Source organism: Phyllostomus discolor, chromosome 5 (assembly GCF_004126475.2).
Source record: "Phyllostomus discolor isolate MPI-MPIP mPhyDis1 chromosome 5, mPhyDis1.pri.v3, whole genome shotgun sequence".
Classification (NCBI taxonomy): Eukaryota; Metazoa; Chordata; class Mammalia; order Chiroptera; family Phyllostomidae; genus Phyllostomus; species Phyllostomus discolor.
In genome coordinates, this window is record NC_040907.2 from 38,136,247 (window position 1) to 38,155,789 (window position 19,543).

The 19,543-nt window shown below is 47.3% G+C and overlaps 1 protein-coding gene across 5 annotated transcripts; it reads left to right on the top strand.

The window, feature by feature from the left end:
• Positions 1–3,505: 3,505 nt before the first annotated feature.
• On the top strand, positions 3,506–19,420 carry DIO1 (iodothyronine deiodinase 1). 5 transcript variants are annotated; one of them, XM_028513051.2, is made up of 4 exons: positions 3,534–3,950; positions 10,263–10,406; positions 16,084–16,283; positions 18,235–19,420. In XM_028513051.2, the coding sequence occupies exons 1-4, from the start codon at positions 3,629–3,631 to the stop codon at positions 18,301–18,303; spliced, it is 735 nt and encodes a 244-aa protein (XP_028368852.1). In that variant the 5' UTR covers positions 3,534–3,628; the 3' UTR covers positions 18,304–19,420. The 5 variants fall into 5 exon arrangements, 3 of the variants coding, with proteins under 3 accessions (XP_035882021.1, XP_035882022.1, XP_028368852.1); XR_004903206.1 differs by lacking the exons at positions 16,084–16,283; positions 18,235–19,420 and adding an exon at positions 5,676–5,743 and having other exon boundaries at positions 3,517–3,950; positions 10,263–10,352; XR_004903207.1 differs by lacking the exons at positions 10,263–10,406; positions 16,084–16,283; positions 18,235–19,420 and adding exons at positions 5,676–5,743; positions 8,669–10,256 and having other exon boundaries at positions 3,517–3,950.
• Positions 19,421–19,543: the final 123 nt, after the last annotated feature.

Below are 19,543 nucleotides of genomic sequence, written 5' to 3' on the forward strand. Positions count from 1 at the left end.
TTCTCTTTGTTCATGCTTCTTTTCTTATTGAAATCTAAAATAGCGTAACGAAAGACCATTGTGAAAATAAAAAGTCATCAATCCCTTCCCCCCAATTCTTTTAGGCCATAAGAATTTAATTAACCAGTGATGGAGGGAATGAGTCCATCGGTCTGAGTTTGCAAAGCAGTGATCGAAGTCAGGTTGAAGTCTGTCCATAAGAACACCCTAATAAGTGTGGTCATTTGTTCTTTCACTCCCACGACAATCAGCCTTAGCCTAGCATTAGTGTGGGGAGGGGTTGTTTGGGAGCGACAGTAAGGACTGGCTCACTCACCCCAGGGTCCCCATAGGGCGACTGACCCGTAAGGCGACTGACCCCCAACTCTAGTGCTGCTGGGCCCAACGACAGTGGAGTTGCGCTGACTGGTCCTGGTAAGAAACATTTTGCCCAGCTTCTTCTCTTTGCCTGGTTAATGCCTACGTGGCCCTCCAGATTTTGGTAGCACCCACCTCCTAAAACTTCTTTACTCCCTTAATCCCCTGGGCTTGCCTCTACCACCACAATTGTTACTGTTTGTCTATCTTTGACGGCCTGTGAGTGCTTTCAGGACAAAGATCAGGAATGATTCTGGTCTCTGGGTCTTCAGTGCCCAGCCTAGAGTGGGGCACATAATAGTTGCTCACTGAAAGCTAAGTAGAGCGATCAAGTAGTGGCTGGCTGAGCAGCATAAACCAAATTCACAGACCACACAAGATAGACCCTGTAACTTGGACCTCACCACAATGGGCTTTTGTTGTCAACTGGAAAGACTCTAAATATAGTGTGTGTATTTATACAAATGTATACATTAATACATTTATTTATGTATTTATATGTATTAATTGTATAAAGTATATTATGTAATACAATTATAGTTTATCTATTGAACTCACATCATAATTAGGCTTTACACATGCAAGATTTCTAATTCTCAGAACAATCCTGTAAGCTTGATCCTCCATTTATAAAGAGAAAGCTGAGGCTTAGAGTACGTGCAGGGTACTTTGGCTGAATATGTACCGGAAATGAACCTCAAGGCACAAATTCAGGTGTGCAGGCATGTTAGACACCTCTTAGACCCCGTTTCAGATCCTCTGGCCTCGCCTGCTACTTATTTCACCACCACTGATCTTATTCTGGCTTCAGCAGGTAGAACCTAAACGAGTTTCACCTCCAGCCCATACCTGAGGCTTCTTACCTTCTGCATCAGGGGTTGTGTCTTGGTACTGTGGGGTCAGGGGTCTGCTGGGACCACTCAGCACCCAAACAGTTACAACCCAGTGGTGCAGCTATAGGGAGTGGTTAATGCCTCAGGGGGCAAATCTTTGACCAATGGGGCTAACACCTGCTGAGAACATGTTTCTTCCTTTTCCCCCTCAGAGAGCCACTCCGCAGATATCTCATGTAACATCCAAACTATGTTGCAGGATCAAGCAACCAAATGCCTTTGGAAGTGGCTGCTGGGAAAAGGGTCCTCACAAGGGCTCTCTTTGCTCCACTGCCGTACAACCCCTGTCCTTCATGCCTGGTCCTAGGATTCACGCTTGCCAATGCAGCAAGAGCAACCCACACTAAGGCGTGGTGGTGCCACGAGTAGCCCCAGGAAGCGGCTCTCATGTTGGTATTTTGGAACTGTACTGCTCGCCAGTCCGGTGGCAGCAACAACCCTGTGGCTAGTGATAAGTGTGTGTGTCCTGGGAGGAGATGACGACACCTAGACTGTATGTTTCTTCTCTTGGAAACAGAAGTAAAAGTTATATTGATATATCAGTTATAGTGACATGTAAGATTTGGCTCAAAATGAGACAAGAATCGAAGATAACCATACTGGTTTAACTAAAACAGTGATTCTCAACTGGGGACTATTTTGTTTCCAGGGGATATTTACTTGGCAATGTCTGAAGACATTTTTGGTTGCCACAACTTGTGAGGTGCTCGGGGCATGGTGCTTCTAGATATCCTATAATGCAGTGTCTAGTTCAGAATACCACTGGTGTCAAAGTTGAAAAATTCTGAGTTCAAATGTTCAGGTTTCCTTAACCTGTCTGCCCAAGTATGGTAAGGTAGGTGAGCCCACTTGGAGGATTCTAATCAGACCTCTCCTGCTCTGAGGGAGGAATGAACCACTGAGAGACAGAACCCACCCACCCTCACTTAGATAGAATGGGGAAAGGAGAAGGGGTGAAGGGAAGCTGTTGAACTTGCTCTGATGGACAGGAAAGGGGGTAGAGGGGACACGCTGAAAAGTCTGAGCCTTGTTAGATGCCACATGTGATCCCGACTGAGTCTCCTGGCTTTCTGTGAAGAGGAAATCTAGAGGCCACTCAGCTGAGCCATGCTCCCGAAGGTGTCTTCAATGCCCCATGAGTGGTAGCATCCCAACTGGGAGAGCATCTCATCCCAGCTCCAGGGGTTGCAGATAAGGGGTGGGCAGTCGGTACCACTTTAATCTTCTTTTGGTGTCTCAACGAGTAGACCTCTCTTCCTTTTTTATGTACCTGATATTAAGAGCTAACATTGTTTGAAGCCATGTGTGGGCGAGGGAGAACTGAGATAGGCTGCACTTTACATCCCCGTGACTATATTGTAACTGCCAATTTTTACTTCCTAACCTCCTTACCTTTTGTACCCAAGCCCCCTCCCGTCTGGCAACCATCAGTTTGTTGTCTGTATCTGAGTCAAATGACATATATCTTTAAAGACAAAACAGTGGACTTCAAAGACTTTTTGAAAACAGAGTGGTAATTTTTTGTTTGTTTCTTCCCCACTCCAGACTCCCACCCGACTGTGGTCAGAGAGTGCGGTATTTTCACTCTGCCCCCAGTACTAAGGGAAGTCAAAGGCCCCACCTCTGCCTCTGCTTGGGGAGCTTCCAGACCCAAATCCTCCTGGAAGAGCCATGACCCCAGAAACATTTAACCACCAGCTAGAAGCTACGAGTGGAAAAAAATCTTTCATTATTAAGAGAAATATTTACTTTATTAAAAGAATAATTAACATTAGGGTTTACTTGCTTGGCTCTGGCTGGTGTGGCTCAGTGGATTGAGTGCTGGCCTGAGAACCAAAGGGTCTCAGGTTGGATTCCCAGTCAAGGCACATGTCTGGGTTGCAGGCCAGGTCCCCAGTAGAGGGTGCGTGAGAGGCAACCACACACTGATGTTTCTCTCCGTCTCTTTCTCCCTCCCTTCCCTTCTGTCTAAAAATAAATAAATAAAATCTAAAAAAAGAAAAAAGAAAAAGAACTTAATTGCTTGTAGCAGAGCCTTTCTAAATGACCACAGAATCCCTTTAAGTGTGATCTTTTAAAGTGTTTGTTCTTCAAAATTTATCAGGGGGAGAATTTAAGATCTGAAGTCTTCTGGTCCAATAATCTCCCAAAGGTTAAGGCAAAGAATCAGAAGTGATAATGATTACAACAGACCTTTGAGCACTTGGTTTGAAATTTTCCATTCCATTGACAGGAAGGCAGACACCTTGTGTCCTGGTACCTTCCCACTGCCCAGAGCTGGCTACTCCCACCCTACACCTTTGCTCAGCTCCGCCCAGCAGGGCCCAGCTGCAGCGTCTCTGTCTGTCAGCCTCAGAGGCAGGTCTGGCTGTGCTGAGATGGGGCTGGTCCAGCCAGGGCTGTGGCTGAAGAAGCTCTGGGTACTTTTGCAGGTGGTCCTGCATGTGGCCTTGGGCAAAGTACAACTAAAACTGTTTCCCAAGAGAGTCAAGCAGCGCATCTTGGCCATGAACGGGAAGAACCCACACTTCTCCTATGAAAACTGGGTTCCAACCCTCTTTGGCATCCAGTATTTCTGGTTTCTCCTGAAGGTTCGTTGGCAACGATTGGAGGACAAGACTGAGGAAGGGGGTCTAGCCCCAAACTGCCCTGTGGTTCGCCTCTCAGGACAGACGTGTAACATTTGGGACTTCATGCAAGGTCAGGAGGCTGATACCGCTGGAGCGGTGCTTGGAGTGGGGATGTTCAATGTGGGTGGGAGGTGTGTTGGAAAGTCCTGAATTCTTCTACTACTCCAGGTCCCTTTTTGGCTTCTTGGCTTCTTCCTACCTCCTGAAACCAGGACTTTTCCTAGATTCTGCTTTTCTGAGTGTCATCAGCATGTTCACAGGCACTGAAACCACAAACCAGCCCCTCTGGCCTTCAGCTCCTCTGGCACTGCTGTTGCCGCACGGTCGCTTCTGCCTGAGATGCACTTCGAGCCCCTCTCTGCCTGGTCAACTCCCATTCATCCTTCAGGCTTCTACTCAGTGACACTTCCTGTGACAAGCTAACCCCATCTCCCCTGGACTAGGTTAACCCCCCTTGTATACTGAACTTCCTAAACTTTTCTGTATTATTACACCTGTCCTGGTTTGTAATTATGTGTGGGGTATATGATTAGTGTCTTTTGCCCTCACTAGCCTGCAAACTCTGTGCAGGTGGAGACCACAGCTCTTAACCCCCTGTTGCACCCCCATGGCCACTGCTGACTCATGGTAGGTGCTCAGTAAATATTTGTGAAGATCTCTGACTCTTCCAGGCAAACCAGCTCTGTCTACTTGGGTTCTTAAAGACCTCTCTGATCAGTTTTTTCCTTTTGTCCTAACAGCCACTCTTCCTGCCAGAATTTCTTCCTCCCCCTCGTGCCCTCTGTTCCAGCCCAGCTTGTAAATATCTGCCAGATTACCCTTCCACAAGCACATCCCTGAACCGAGGACACCCCAACTCACCAAATTTTGGCAGCCCCCCTTCTGCATTCAGGATGAATGCTCAAGGTCCTCCCTGGGCTGTGATTTGTGCTCAAGGTCCTTCTGTACTGACTCCAGCTTTTGTTTTTCCAACTTCACTTGTAAGCTTCCCCTCTTGTTCACTGCCTGCAGACAACTGTCGGATCTTATATATCCCTTGCACTTTTCCTTCTCTGTCTTTGCTGAAGTTGTTGGCTCTTCCACACCACTGCCAAAAGCTGAAATACCCTTCATCATCAGGGTCTTGCTGTTCTGCCTCCCCATCTGTGAAACCATCTCAGATGCTTACAGCTGGTCATGCACTCTCTCTGTTGTGCGTTCATGACTCTCTGTCTGCACATCTCCCTGGACTCTGGTCTCCCTCCCCAGCCTCAGACGGCCTAAGCACAAGTGTTTTCTTCTTGGTGAATGGTTATGTCTTGCAACAGGGCTGTATCTGATTCATCACTGAATTCCCAGGGCACAGTAGAGAAGGTCCCTGAGGCAGTTGACTAATCTAGTGTCCTTTGGAACACAAATCCCATGGATATGCCTTAGTACATGAAGTCCCCTGGTCAAAAAGTACTTTGGGAATCCATGCACCCTATCCCCTCCTCTTGGATATTCATAGTGAACATGAACATATAGAAGGCTCTGAGCAGACTCGAAGCTTAAAAACAAACAAACAAAACTTGAACAAATTTCCCAAACATTGACAAATTTTCCTAACACACACACCTCCCCGCTCTCCACCAGAGGAAATGCCTGTCATCATATTGATGGTTCCAAAGAACAGCCTTTGGGAAATGTTGACCTAATCCAGGCCTCTCATTTTAGGGAGGAAATGGAGAAAACTGAGAGGCAAAGGTAACAGAGCCGACGATGGGCTGAGTCAGTCCCAGAATCAGGGCTTTCTTCTTCCCATTTTTTTTCACAGCACCTCAACATTCATGAGCACCTCCTATGTGCCTGGTCTTCAGCTAGATGTCAGGGTCACAGAGTTAAGTAAGAGCTTGCTCCTTCGCTCAAGGAGTTTATGGTTCTACAGAACAGATGGATGTAATAAACAAATTCTTACAGTTCTGTGAGTTGGGGGAGGCTATAGAGGCATGAACTTTGCCTCCAGGGCTTGGAAGTTTTCCTGAAGGAGGTGGCTTTGGAACTAGGCCTTGAAGAATGAGTAAGGTTTTTTTCCTGAGAATGGAAAAGGGGAACATGTTTCAAGGAAAAAGGAAAGCCAAGAGTTTTTGCTCATGACTTGAAACCAGGGTATACAAATGACCTCTATTTGCTCAAAAAACATTTACCAAGTGACCACTGATAATAAGAGCAATGAGAATAACAACTAACTTTTATTGTGCATCTACTATGTGCCAAGCACTGTGGTAGAACCAGGTGGATGTGCTGAATATGAATTATCTAGCAATCGATTCCATGAAAGACAACTTGCCTCATGGTCAGTTCACAGAATTTACTTGCCCCTTTTAATTGCTCATTTTCAGTGAGCCAGTGTGCATTTTAGGAAGACTGCTCTATTTATCCCTGTTTTTCTGCTGCTGTGTCTGAGCCTGAAGGAAGAGGAGAGAAGGAGACTGAAAGACAAAAGAACACTCTATTTATGAAATGGGGTTGGCTTTCAGCACCTTGATCCAGAGTCCCTGAAATAACAGGTGCTTGTGGTACAGAAATCAGCATAACTGGTCTCTGTCCTGGCAGCTCTCGTAATCCAGAGAGGGAGATGGCATAGTGAGACATGGAGCCAGAGGGTTCTGGGAGAAGCAGGGCGGGATAGGGGGGTAGTCAGAGGAACACTTCCTGGAGAAGAGGATGGTGAGCTGATTGTCTAGGGAGGGTGGAGCCTTGGGGTGGGTGAGGAAGCAGGGGAGAGGGGCAGAGCAGGACAGAGGGGAGGGGCAGCAGAGGTCTGAGGTGGGGAGGAGCATCCGTCAGTTTGGCAGGAGTTGGGTGTGGGAGGCATGAAGCAGTGAAGGATGAGGCTGGAGACACCATCAGGGACTAGAGCTTAGGGGGCCTGCTGTGTCTTACCAAAGAGTAGATTTTACCCAGAGGGTACAGGTGAGTTCTAGAAAGATTTTCAAGCAAAGAGTTAACACGATCAGGTCTACTTATTAGAAAGACATCCTGTAACTGCTTTGGAAACCCAGGAGGTCACTAAAAAGCTCTGTTTATAAGCTTTGGGTATAAATCCGAGCTCATTTTAGAGTCACAGATTGGAAGGTCTGGAAGAGTCTTTTTGGTAACCTAAAGCAGCTCTTTCATTGTTTAGATACAAAGGCTCAGAGAGGTAAATTACTTGCTCAGTCACACAGCAAGTTCTTATAGAGCCAGAACTAGAATTTGTGCCTCCTGATTCTCAGCTAGTGCAGTTTTTCTTATTAAGATGGCAGATGCTCAGAGAAATTCTCAGCCACTCCTATCCTCTGCATGTACATGCACACACACGACATACACATGCCTTAGGACACTCACACACAGCAGAACATTGATTAACCAGTGTATTTTGGTAGAAGGCAAGTCTGATGATTTCTTTTCTAGGTACCTGGGAGTTAATCTGCAACCTGATTTGTTTTAGCCCTTATTTAATATTATTTAAAATCTCTCCAAGCACATTTATGAGATGTCATCCAGTAATTATAAATGGGCTTTCCCTGCTCTGAGAGCCCAGTGCGGGGGTCTGGGGGTTGTGACGGTAGGTTTGAGTCCAGTGCTACCACAGAGCTTTTCCCATTTGTACCAGCGACTCAGGGTGGACAGTTCTTGCCCAACACCCTTGAAATGGTGTTCTCTGCACCATGGCCTGTGGCCAGGCGGGGTGTCAGCCCGCGGCACCCCTACCCCTTGTACTCGTTTTTCCCCTCTCTGCTACCAGGAAAGCAGCGAACTGAGTTTAAACTTTGCCCTCAGTACTGATCATTGCACTGACCACACTACATATAGATAAACTAACAGCTCTGTCTCTTCTAAGGGCCTAATCAGTGGATGTTGAGTCTTTTTTCTTTTTTCAAGGAAAAACAAATTCCAGACAGCTAATATTTAACTCTAGTCCTGACCTTAACTCTTGGATTCTTATCTGACGGGTGACTCCCTGAGGTCATTGGAGGCCAATGGCCAGCCACTTGGCTGTGACTGGCCTCTGAGCTTCTCCTATGTTGTCCTGGGTGACCCTGTCACATGGGTGAGGACTCTGTGCAATCAACCAATACCCTGTATGGCCTCCTATGAGAACATCTCAGAGCCACAGACAAGGAGGACTCTGTATCTCCAGAGAAACTGGCCTGCTTTCTCCTCCTGTACTGATAAGTGAGAAATACATAACCAATTGTCTCCCCTTGTAATTGGTCACCAGAAACTGAGTCAAATATTAGCTCAGTTATAATGAATGCAGGGTCCTTAATGCCTGTTTATTTGTGTTCCACATTTCCCTCTTCTCTGCCTTCCAGAGGGGCATGATTTTTAAAAAATTTCTATTTAATATTTTTCATATGTATAAGCTGCTTCAAATCCTTTGCAGCAGTGGGAGAGGGACTAACTGACCAACTAAACCACAAGCAGGTTAAGATGCCCTCTGCCCCCCTTCCACCAGCAAGTCCCATCAGTTCCAGTGTTCCCTTCTCTACTGCCCACACCCCAGCTCATGTCCCCTCACCCCTTGTATTTCTCATTGCCACTTCCATTCCACATCAGTCCTTTCCCATTGAGCAGCCAGAGTGATCTTCTGTGTAAATCTGATCATTTGTTTTCATTGTACAGCCCTACTGTAGCAGTCAGAGTGCTGGCTTGCAAGCAACAGAAGCTCACTCTGGTTTTCTTGGTCACACACACATCCATAGACGAAGGAATGTATTAGAAAAGTATTGTAGGAGTTCCAGAACCAACCACATGGAGCACTGAGCCTCGTCTGTCTTTTAGCATCAGCAGTCAGGCCTGGATGCTGCCATCCATGTGGTTGCCATGGGAAACCATCAACACTGTAGGACTCCACCATTCCTGACAGGAGAACCTCCAGTGGACCATGTATGACTTCTGCCGTCTCAGTGACTGCAGAACCAAAGATCCGTGTGGGAGGGTCCAGTCAGTCCTGCGTGAGTCACTGACTGTGCCCTGGCTGCCGGGGGCAGAGAGCAGACCTGGTCATTCTGTCTTCCCTAGTGCAAGGCTGGGCACACTCTCCCATCAACAAGTAGTACACAAAAGAGGGAATTCCAAGTAGGAAGGAGAGGTAGGAGCTGGGCAGCCAAAATTGTAACAGATATCCACCATTCTTGGTTTGTATCTTCTTGACGTCCTAGTCAGATTCTTCACAGTGTCAGAGAGCCTGCCCACTCTGGCCCATACCCGCCCCTCCCGCCACGACTCTCACTGCACCCCAGCCTGGCTGGGGCCACATTGGCCTTGCCGGTCCTCGAACACACCAAGCTCTGTCTGTCCCTCCTCAGAGCCTTTATACAGGAGTCCCTTTGTCTGGAATGCCCTACTCCTCCCTCTGTCCCCTCTGGCACATTGCTAGTCTTCATTTCCCCAGTTAAATGGCCTCTCATCAGAGGCCTTCCTGGGCCCACCTGTCTAAAGTAGGTGGCTCCTTTATAGTCTCTTTCATAACACTTGTCACAACTTGAAATTACCTCATTTACACAACATTAAATAGCAGCTAAAAAGTACCATGCCAGGGCAAGAGAGAGGCCACAGAAGATAAGAAAAATCTTTGTATTTTAATATACTAAATGGAACTTTCCCCCACTTTTTGAACAAGGGGCTTGCTTAGTTGTTTTGCAACGGACTCAGCAAATCATGTCGGTGGCCCTGCTCCCAGTATTTTGTCCCCTTGTGGAGTCCCTTTTGCCACCTCCCACTTCATAGCTCGGGGAGCAGGTAAGAGCTACTGACAGCAGCTGACATCATTGAGCACCTCCCATGGACCAGGCCCATTTTAACCACTTGTCTGTGTTAATTTCTTTAATTCTCATAACAATCATGTAAGGTAAGTATTATTACTATGTTCATTTGTGGATGAGGACACGGAGTTCTCTGAGTGGAAAGAGCACTGAATGAAAATCTGGGAGCCAGAGCGTTCATTTCAGCTCCACTACCGGTCTGCTGTGTGATATGAAACAAGACGGTAAACCTCAGTTTGTCCATAAAACAGGGGAAAAGTTATCTACCTTGTGGTATACTGATCACATCACGTGAAAGAATGGATATGTGCTCGCCTTATAAACTGCATGAAAGGGACTCTTTTTATCATTCTTTTCTTTCCCACCCAGCAACTGCAGGTGGTCCGCTAAGACCACCTGATAAAGCCCCTCATTCTATACAAGGGTAAACTGGCTCCAGCTTCTGCTAAGCCATGCTGTCTATGCTTCAGCTCCTCACTGTGCCCTCAATCCAACATAGAGCGCGGGGGCGGGGGGAATATAACAGGATTGAAGCAGGAGTGAAGGTGGGGCTTGCAAAACAACTGCTGTGTGTAGATTATTGGATGGTGACGGTTTCAATTCTGTTTCAGGCAACAGGCCACTGGTGCTGAATTTTGGAAGTTGTACCTGACCTTCATTTCTTTTCAAATTTGACCAATTCAAGAGACTTATTGAAGACTTTAGTTCCGTAGCAGATTTTCTCATCATTTACATTGAAGAAGCACACGCATCAGGTATGCAAGATTCCCTGTGCCCACCTCCTCCTGCCCTCTCTTGCTCCCCTCCCCCCAGGGTTGGGGGTGGGGAGAGGTATAGGAGGGGAGAGGGAAAGGGCCCCATTCCCCCACCATCTCCCAGTCCCTGCTAGGTTTATCCATCGTTTGCTGACTTCAATCTGTGCTTTCAACTAGGAACACAGAGCAGAAAACCTGGAGTGATAGGGTCTAGCTGGGGGAGCATCTGACATTCTGAATGGATAAATAGGGAAATCAAGGGCGAGCAGCTGAGATAAACACAGTTACCAAGAATTTAGACCTGAAATGCCACAAGTGCAATGGCTGCTGTTCAGTGACTTGTGAAATCCATCCTAAGACTTTCTGAGCTCAAAAGTGCATTGTGGTTCATCTCTGTCAGTGGTTCCCAAGCTTCAGTGACCACCAGAATCACCTTGAAGGCTTGTTAAAACACACTGCTGGACTCCGCCCCAGAGTTTGCGTTAGTTCTGGGGCGGAGCCTGAGAATTTGTGTTTCTAACAAACTCCAGGGGATGCTGAAGCCACTGGGGGGGTGGCGGGCACACGCTGAGGATCACGTCCCCAGGCCCGATTTTCACCTGGGACAGGCATCCTCTCTTCAGCCCCTGACAGGCGGTCACCCATCTTTATTACTTCATGGGAAATTTTGCTCCTTTGCCAACAGCTCTGTTTGTGAGAAAGCCCTTCCTTGCCATGAGCAGGCACATCCCTCCCTGAAACTTCTACAGCTTGGTCTAAGCCCCATGAACTTTACAAAATCGTCAGGTATACATTTCTCTCCTTGGCTGTCATGGGGATCAACTCTTAAACCCACACATTAAAGAAGGCAAGAAGGATTGGATAGCCAAGTAGAACAGATGTCGTTTACACACCCGCCTTCCTGCAAGACTCATCTTTGTCGGCCAGCATCAGGCAGAGTCCACGTCACAGACTTAGAGCTCATAAGCATTGGGTGAATGAGTGTTTTAGGCCAGTATTGGACTTGCTGGCTTATCTGTATGTTGTAAGTATAGAGATTGCTATTAATTAATCATGAGCAAAGTTGGTCCAGCAGCACTTTCTCCAGTGCTGTCCAGTCCTAGGCCCCTGGGTGTCAGTGCCTCCTGCGTTGCTTGTTGAAAATGTGTATTCCAGGGCCCTACCCCGGGCCCATTGCATCTTGATTTATATGCACCCAAAGGTTTGAGAACTGCTTTTAAGTTAATACTGTGTTCTTCAACTGGCACTTCCTATCCTCATTAAGACTTTGGGGCAACTTAAAATATTAGCGTATGGTAATAGGTACATACAGTGCTCTCAGCTTTTATGTGTACTTAAAAATTTCCACCCTGGCCAGGTAGCTCAATTGGTTAGAGTGCCATCCTGATACACTAGGGTTGCGGGTTCAATCCCTGGTCAGGGCACATACAAGAAGCAACCAGTGAATGCATAACTAAGTGAAACAATAAATTGACGTTTCTCTCTGTCTTTCCTTAAAAATCAATACAAAAATAAAATTAAAAATTTCCATAATAAAATGTAAAGAGCATAGGTACCAGAAGAACAAATACAAGCACTATGTACCTGTTTGTCAAATATCCCTTTGAAAGCAGCAGCAGCTATCAGTTAAAGAAAAAGAACTTGGATACTCACAGGTGTCTGTGGTCTCCGTGGCAGAGAGGAGATGATGCCCTGATGTCGTCGCCACGGACAGCTGAAGCTCAGCCAGCGCTGACGTAACTGTCTTGGGCAGCACTTCTCAAACTTTAATGTTTGCATTTAAATCACCTGGGAATCTTACTAAGATGCAGATTCTGGCTCAGTAGGACTTCAGAGGGGTCTGAGATTTGCCACATCTTGCCAGCTCCCCCCATGATTTTGAGACTGCTGGTTCAGTGTCCACACATGGAGCGGTAACAAGGTCCTAGAGCAGGGGTCCCCAACCCCAGGCCCACGAACAATACCAGTCTGTGGCCTGTTAGGAACCAGGCTGCACCGCAGGAGATGGGCCAGTGAGTGAAGCTTCATCTGTATTTACAGTCGCTCCCCATCGCTTGCATTATTCCCTGACCTCCACCTCCCATCAGATCAGCAGGGGCATTAGATCTCAAAGGAATGCGAACCCTACTGTGGTGAACTGTGCATGTGAGGGATCTAGGTTGCGCACTCCTTATGAGAATCTAACTCTAGGAGGTCCACTGATTCTAGGAGGCCTGTGGTCTGTGGCCCAGTCAGTTGGCTTCCTTCTTCCCACACACCACATTTCTCCAGGCAAATTGTGGGGAAGCACGAGGTGTGGAGCAAGGAACAGACTCTGGATTTTCAGGCCTGAATGTGAGTCTTGGCCCCATCACATGCTGGACACACAACCTGGAGGAACTTACATTCCATGCCGGCTTCTGAGCCACTGAACTGGGATAACAACTCTGATCTCACAGAACCACCTATTCGGCAATATTTACCATGTGCCTGCTGTGTGCCCACCTCTGTGCTGGGCCTGCGGATATAGAGGCAAAAGATACACGCAGTTCCTACCTCTAAGGAGTTCACAGTTGGAGTTGACAGGCAAGTCAGTGCTCCTGTCTGGGCCTCCCTGTTCTCAGGTGCAGGATGGGGAGGAGCCTCTGCCTGGCCCCCATTAGAGGCTGCTGTGAAGCTCCACTGAGCAAAGGGTGGACAACAGTTACTGCCTAACCGTGATGCAAAAGAAGCTGGTGTTATTGTCATATACAAAGTTTTGATGTCTTGGGGCAGGTAGTAAATACTTTAAATACTAGTTTTTCTTGGGAGAAAGACTTTGAAGCACTGAAAAGGTGAAGCAAATTCTGCTGATGGGCTTAAGCAACTTATATTACCCTGGGAGGCAACTATTATTGTGAACACAGGCCATGCAGCTTCCAAAGAACCCAGGACCACATTAGCTGGGTTCCCGGCTCCTGAGAAATGGGGCAGGCAGGTAGAAGGGGACGTAGCAATTTATTGTTGTCTTTTTTTTCCAATCTGTGGGTCTATTAGCTAATGAGCGCCACCTCCTGTAAGCAGGCAGAAGGGCACTCTGGCAAGTGAGGCCAGTTGAAAATCCCTTTCTATTTAAAGTTAAGCAGCTTTAATTGGCTTGGTTTAGGGGTGAGAGGAACATCTCCAGAGCAAAATTAGAAAATCGGTGATATATAATAAAAACTGGGTTCTTTCCAACCTGTCTGTTATTTTTGGGCAGCCAGACAAAATAAAGCAATATTTTTTTTAGCAGCTTCTATGAACCAGGCAGAGTACCGGGAATTCCATACATGTTATCTCATATAAACCTCACAGCCATCTGCTTAGCAGGTTCTATTAGTGAATAGTTTCTATTAATCCCATTTAACAAATAAGAAAACTGAGAATTTAAAGAGATTTTAAAGAGCTTGACCAAAACCATACAGCTTACTGTGTCAGGGAACCCTTCCTGGAGGAGAGGATGTTGGAGCTGTGATTCTTAACTCAGAGGAATTTTTGTCTTCCAGGGGTCATTTGGCAATATCTGGAGATTTTTTTTTATCCTTACCTGAGGACTTTTTTTTTTTCATTTCTTTTAGAGAAAGAGGGAGGGAGAGAAAGAAACATCGATGTGAGAGAGAAAGTGACTGGTTGCTTCCTGTATACGCCCTGACTGGGGTTTGAACCATGGCCTTTTGGTCCACAGGATGATGCTCCAACCAACTGAGCCACACCAGCCAGGGGTGGGAATATTTTGGTCATCACAAATTGAAAGCTGGGGGAGTGCTACTGACATCTAGTGAGGAGAGGCCAGGGATGCTGTTCAACACCCTACACCACACAGGAGGGCCCTTCACAATGAAGAATGATCTAGCCCAAAATGTCCACAGGGCCAATGTTGAGAAGCCCTGTGTTAGAGTCAAGCTTTGTTTTTACTTTTTATTTTTATATTTTTTAAGATTTTTATTTATTTATTTTTAGAGAGAGGAGAAGGGAAGGAGAGAGAGAGAAAGAAACATCAATGTGTGGTTGCCTCTTGCATGCCCCCTTCCTGGGGACCTGGCCCACAACCCAGGCATGTGCCCTGACTGGAAATCAAACCAGCAACCCTTTGGTTCGCAGGCCCACGCTCAATCTACTGAGCTACACCTTCCGGGGTAGAGCTGAGCTTTAAAAGGACATGTAGGATTTCATACATGGAAGGATTGTTAGGAGAAAGGGCAGAGAGGTGTCAGCATCATTTGAGGAGGAGTCCACTTTGGCTAGATGTGGAGGGACTAGCAGCCACGACTGGAAACATAGGTGGGGAGAGATGACAGAGATGATTAAATGCTATGCTAAGGAGTTGGTCTTGTAATTGGTGTTTAAGTAGAGAAAAACATATGATCAAATCATCCTCGGAGATTCTTGGATGACGACATAGAACATAGTAAGATCAGGGGCAGGAAGACTGCGTAGGATGAAAATGAGGGTCATTGCCAGGCTAGCAGCTGTACTTGGCTCTAAGCTCACCCTGAACGGCTTATCACACGAGGCTGTCAGTCGATCTCACCCTTCTGCTGCAGCAGAAGTCACAGTAGCCAAACAAGAAAATAGAAAGTCCTGCTCTACTCCCACTGTAGCTGGAGGCAGGAGCTGTGATGAAAAGGATGTGAGTGAGAGACAGCTTGAGGGCAAGTGGGTCAAGGAGCCCCAAGTATTACACCCACCTCACTGGAGCAAATAGCTGGAGGAAGACTGGAGAGATGGGCCAGCTCACTAAAGACCTGGTGGGCCATACTGAGGAGCATGGGATTTATTCTGAAGGTCACCAGGAGCCACTGAAACATCTACGCAGGAGAGTGACACAGTCAGATTTGCATTTTGGAAGGAGCACTCTGGTGGAGAATAACTGGAAGAGGGAAATTTTGTCTAGACTCTGGAGGACTAGTTCTCAAACTTTGGCATGTGTTAGAATCATCTGGAAGGCTGTTAAAACAGATTGTTAGGCCTCATTCTTGGACAATCTAGGTAGGGCGGGGCCTGAGAAGTTGCCTTGCTAACAAACTCTCAGGCGATGCTGCTGCTGCTGGCCTGGGCAGCTCACATGTAAAGAAATGCTGCTCTCAATCCTTGTCTCTAAGTGTGGTCCAAGCACCAGCAGCCTGAGCATCCGGGGAGCTAGCTAGACTCAGTGCCACCCTAGACAGACTAAACCAGAATCTTCCTTCAGTGAGGTCCCTGAGTGACTCTCTGGCACATGAAAGTTTGAGAAGCACTGGTTCGTTGGACTGCGTCATTGAAGAGCGGATGTCTGGAAGTCCGGAGCCATGGGCTTTGGTTCTGCGTCAGCCACTAACTCCCTATGTGATCTCATGCATTTACCCATAATGCACGGTCTGGCAGAAGTAAGGCCTGCTTGAGTGTGGTTGGTAGGGTAATAATGGGGATGTAATAATTTATAGTTTTAATCTGAACATTTTACATAAAATGCCATATAGTGTGCTCCACTGTGATATTGTTGTTACAGAATTACATGTTATGATTTTGTAATAAAAAAGGGAGCATTATTTGTGCTGGACCCTGTAGGAAACTGGGCCAGATCATGGCTGAGGGCTCCTGTCTCTGCGACCCGCCCCATTTAAAGTGAGGGGTAGGGACTCAGGCCTGCAGGAGTGTGTGCCATGCCTGTGACGCCCACTGCTTGGCCTTTGTCTTACAGATGGCTGGGCTTTTAAGAACAACGTGGTCATCAGGAATCACCGGAACCTCCAGGACCGCCTCCAGGCAGCTCACCTGCTGCTGGAGAGGAGCCCCCAGTGCCCCGTGGTGGTGGACACAATGAAGAACCAGAGCAGCCAGCTCTATGCGGCACTGCCCGAAAGGCTCTACGTGCTCCAGGAGGGCAGGATCCTCTACAAGGTGGTGGCTGCCCTCACCCCCACCCCCACCCCAGGGGCAGGGACCCAGGGAGAGCAAAGGGCTTCGTATCCGGTAGACCTGGGTTCAAATTGCTGCCCAACCATTTACTAGCCATATGACCATGGGCAAGTTTTCTTTTTTGGAGTTTCAGTTTCTTCTTCTGCAAAATGAGGATGTTGGCTCCCCTGTCACAGGGGATGACATAATGCACAGAAAGTCCCTAGTATTTAGACTGGAGCTGGAGCCTCCTGGCAGCCTTCTGAACCCAGAAAGATTGGCCCAGCCCTGGATTAGTCTGGAGCTGAGAGACAGAGAGCGTTGTTTCCATTTTATAAACAATGCTCAGAGAGTGGAACTGACTTGCCCAAGGTCACACTGCACAAGGCTGATTTTAACTCTGACTCCTCCGAATGGGAGGATTCCAGAGTGGGAGGGTCTGAAGCGCCTGATCTCTGAGGCAGGCCTGAACCTGGTGAGGCTGAAGGAGGCTGGAAGAAAGCAAACTCAGCAGTTCAGAGCTGGAAATGCTGAAACAGGTATTCAAGACAGGAATTGAGTCCAGTCTCCCTTTCCAGAAGGACTGAGTTCCTCTCAAGGCTTCCAGCCTGGCTCGGGTGAGGGGCATAAGCAGGGCCTCTAAACCCCCTGAGCACTGTGGGCCTCCTCAGAGAGAGAAACTGAGTGACAGCCACTGAGGCGGTCTCCAGCCTTGGAGAGCACGTGGAAGCCCAACCGTGTGGATACTCCCCTGCTCATGGGTCAGGCTAGCCCTATGTGTGCAAGTGAAACACCAACAACTTGTAGATGAATCCCCAGGGTGCCAAGGATTCAGGTCCTTTCTTCCTCTCTCCTCCCCAAGACGTGTTCTCAGATGGCTAGATCAAGCCAGGCTGGGCACTGTGTCCCTACCCCCGGTTAGGCCCTGTGCAAACACTGAAAACACAAGAATGAACTTAAAATGGCCCACACCTTCCTTGAAGGTGCTCACAGTCTGGGGGATAAGGAAGACCCAAATAGAGTGTTACGGTATCCCAAGTGCCGAGACTCCAGAGTAGGGGCCACCAAACCTTTCCTATGAAGGGCCAGGTAATAACTATTTTCAACTTTGTTGGCCACACAGTGCCTGCTGTGATGGTTCACTTCTGCTGGTATAACACAAAAACAGCACAGACAAAATGTAAACAGAAGTGTGGAGGCATCAGGACAGATTTAGCTCTCAAGACAGTTTTCCGGCCCCTGGGGAACTGTGGGCTTTTCAGAGGAGGTGTCAATTTCTGGGCTACAGGGTAAGGAGGCAGCCATGTGAGCATGGTGAGTGAAAGTCATTGCAAATATTAGGAAGAGGGTGGGCAAAGGCACTGCAGCACATTAAGGCAGAGTGTGAATGGAGAACTGAGGGCACTTGGGTTCAGACTTTCATTGTGATTCAAGGAGACTTAGGGCAAAGGAGAGCCATTAAGGAGTTTTGAGCAGGGGAGAGGCATGCTCAGATTCTTACTTTAGAAAGACCACTGGCTATTGGGTGAAGAATGGAGTGGAGAAATCAGGGCAGAGTCGGGAGTGAGACAGCTGCCCTAGTAGAAGGGGATGAGGGCTGAACTAGGCAGTGGGTTGGAGAGGCAGAGGTGGTTCTGGTACAGAATGAACAGAACTTGATGTGAGGAGTGGAGAAGATAAGGCCAGTCTGAACATGTGAGTATGGAAGAAAAATTTATTTGTACAGACTCCTTCCTCCTTTTGAAACTATTCATTTTATCCCCTCCGGTTTTCCTCCTGTTTACGTGCTGTCTTCCTGTGAAATGTTGGTGCCACTCCTCATGCTCTCCCTGGGTGATCTCGCACACCTCACCTTCCACAGACTACACCATCCCGATGGCTCCCACCTGGATATCACTAGCCCAGATCTCCTGCAAGTTAGAAGTCTCAGAATGTTCTTTTATTTCTCTTGCAGGGTAAACCTGGCCCTTGGAACTATCATCCCGAGGAGGTTCGTGCTGTTCTGGAAAAGCTCCACAGCTAATCTGGACAGATCCCCCAGTTCCAAGTGACCAAGAGGAGGGCTCCTCAAGGCTTGGCTCTCCCCGCAACCCAGCTGGCTTTCACCTCTTGACCTGTGTCCCTAGTTGAATTCCTAGCTCAAATTTTTCTGATCTGAGCAAATAATTTTATAATCAGAAAATGAAGCAGCCAGAGAGTCGAGTGTTAAGGAATGTACAGGTTCACACACATGGCCTCCACTGTAGAGGCCACTTTCAGTGCACGATGCCTCAGAGTGTGACGGCACCGGCACTCCGTGGGCGTAGGGCTTCTGAAGGGTGGTCTCTCTGCAGCTGCCCTGATACTGAGTGGTTAGATATGGCATCCCTTACACTAGGAAAAGGCACTTTACCAAGTTGGTCATCTGTGGCATTGGTACTTAATACACTGAACTGGTTTTTAGAACCAAGCATGGGGAGAACTCCAGGTGTTTAGAGAGAGATGAGGAATTGGTGAAGGAGGGAGTAGGGATGAGAGGAGAGAGTCAAGATGGTAATACTTTCCCTGGCAAAAGACTGAAAAACCAGTCAGTGGTGGTGGCCGGGAGGGGTGAGTTTCCATGGTAACACATCTCTAATTCTACCATAGAAGGGGAGGTTACTCACTTTACAATTGTTGAATATATTTCAAAGAAATTTGGCTCTGAAACTTTTTACTATCTTATCAATAGAGTTACTAGGGGGCAGGGGAGGACTGACTTCCCAAAAACAATGATAACCTTGACCAAACTGGACACCAGGCACCCGCAAAGTGCATTCGGTTATGCAGAAACTCATCCCTGAAGCTCTGTTTCTCAGATTTCTTTTTTGCAAGTCTCCTAATGGTAATTGTGTTAAACTATGTCAGACTAATGAATAACCATTGGTATTCATCTGTTTTAACTCTGCTTCTTCTCATATTTGTTTATGACGGCCACAGCCTAAAGTACACACAGCTGTGACCTGATTTGAAAACAAAATATTTTAAGATGCAGCAAGCTAATACAGAATGATTAAAATATATCAGCTCATTTAGGATGGCTTTAGTGTGATCTTTGTGTTTTCTTTCCCCATTTGTGTCCACCTGCACAGTAATCTGATCAGCAAAAACGCCATTTGCTGGAAGGGCCTCGTGTGACGGGGAGAACGCTCAGTCTCCATGCTACATGTCGAATGTGGTTCTGTCTTGTGAACTCCCACTGGGGAGTTTTTCCACCCTGGAATCAAACTACCTTCACAACGTGA

Bases quoted from the DNA above. Each gene is read 5' to 3' on its own strand.
- DIO1 (XM_036026128.1), top strand. From the start codon at position 3,629: ATGGGGCTGGTCCAGCCAGGGCTGTGGCTGAAGAAGCTCTGGGTACTT. The intron at 3,951-4,999 runs GTCAGGAGGCTG...CTTCATCATCAG, and splicing joins CATTTGGGACTTCATGCAAG to GGTCTTGCTGTTCTGCCTCC.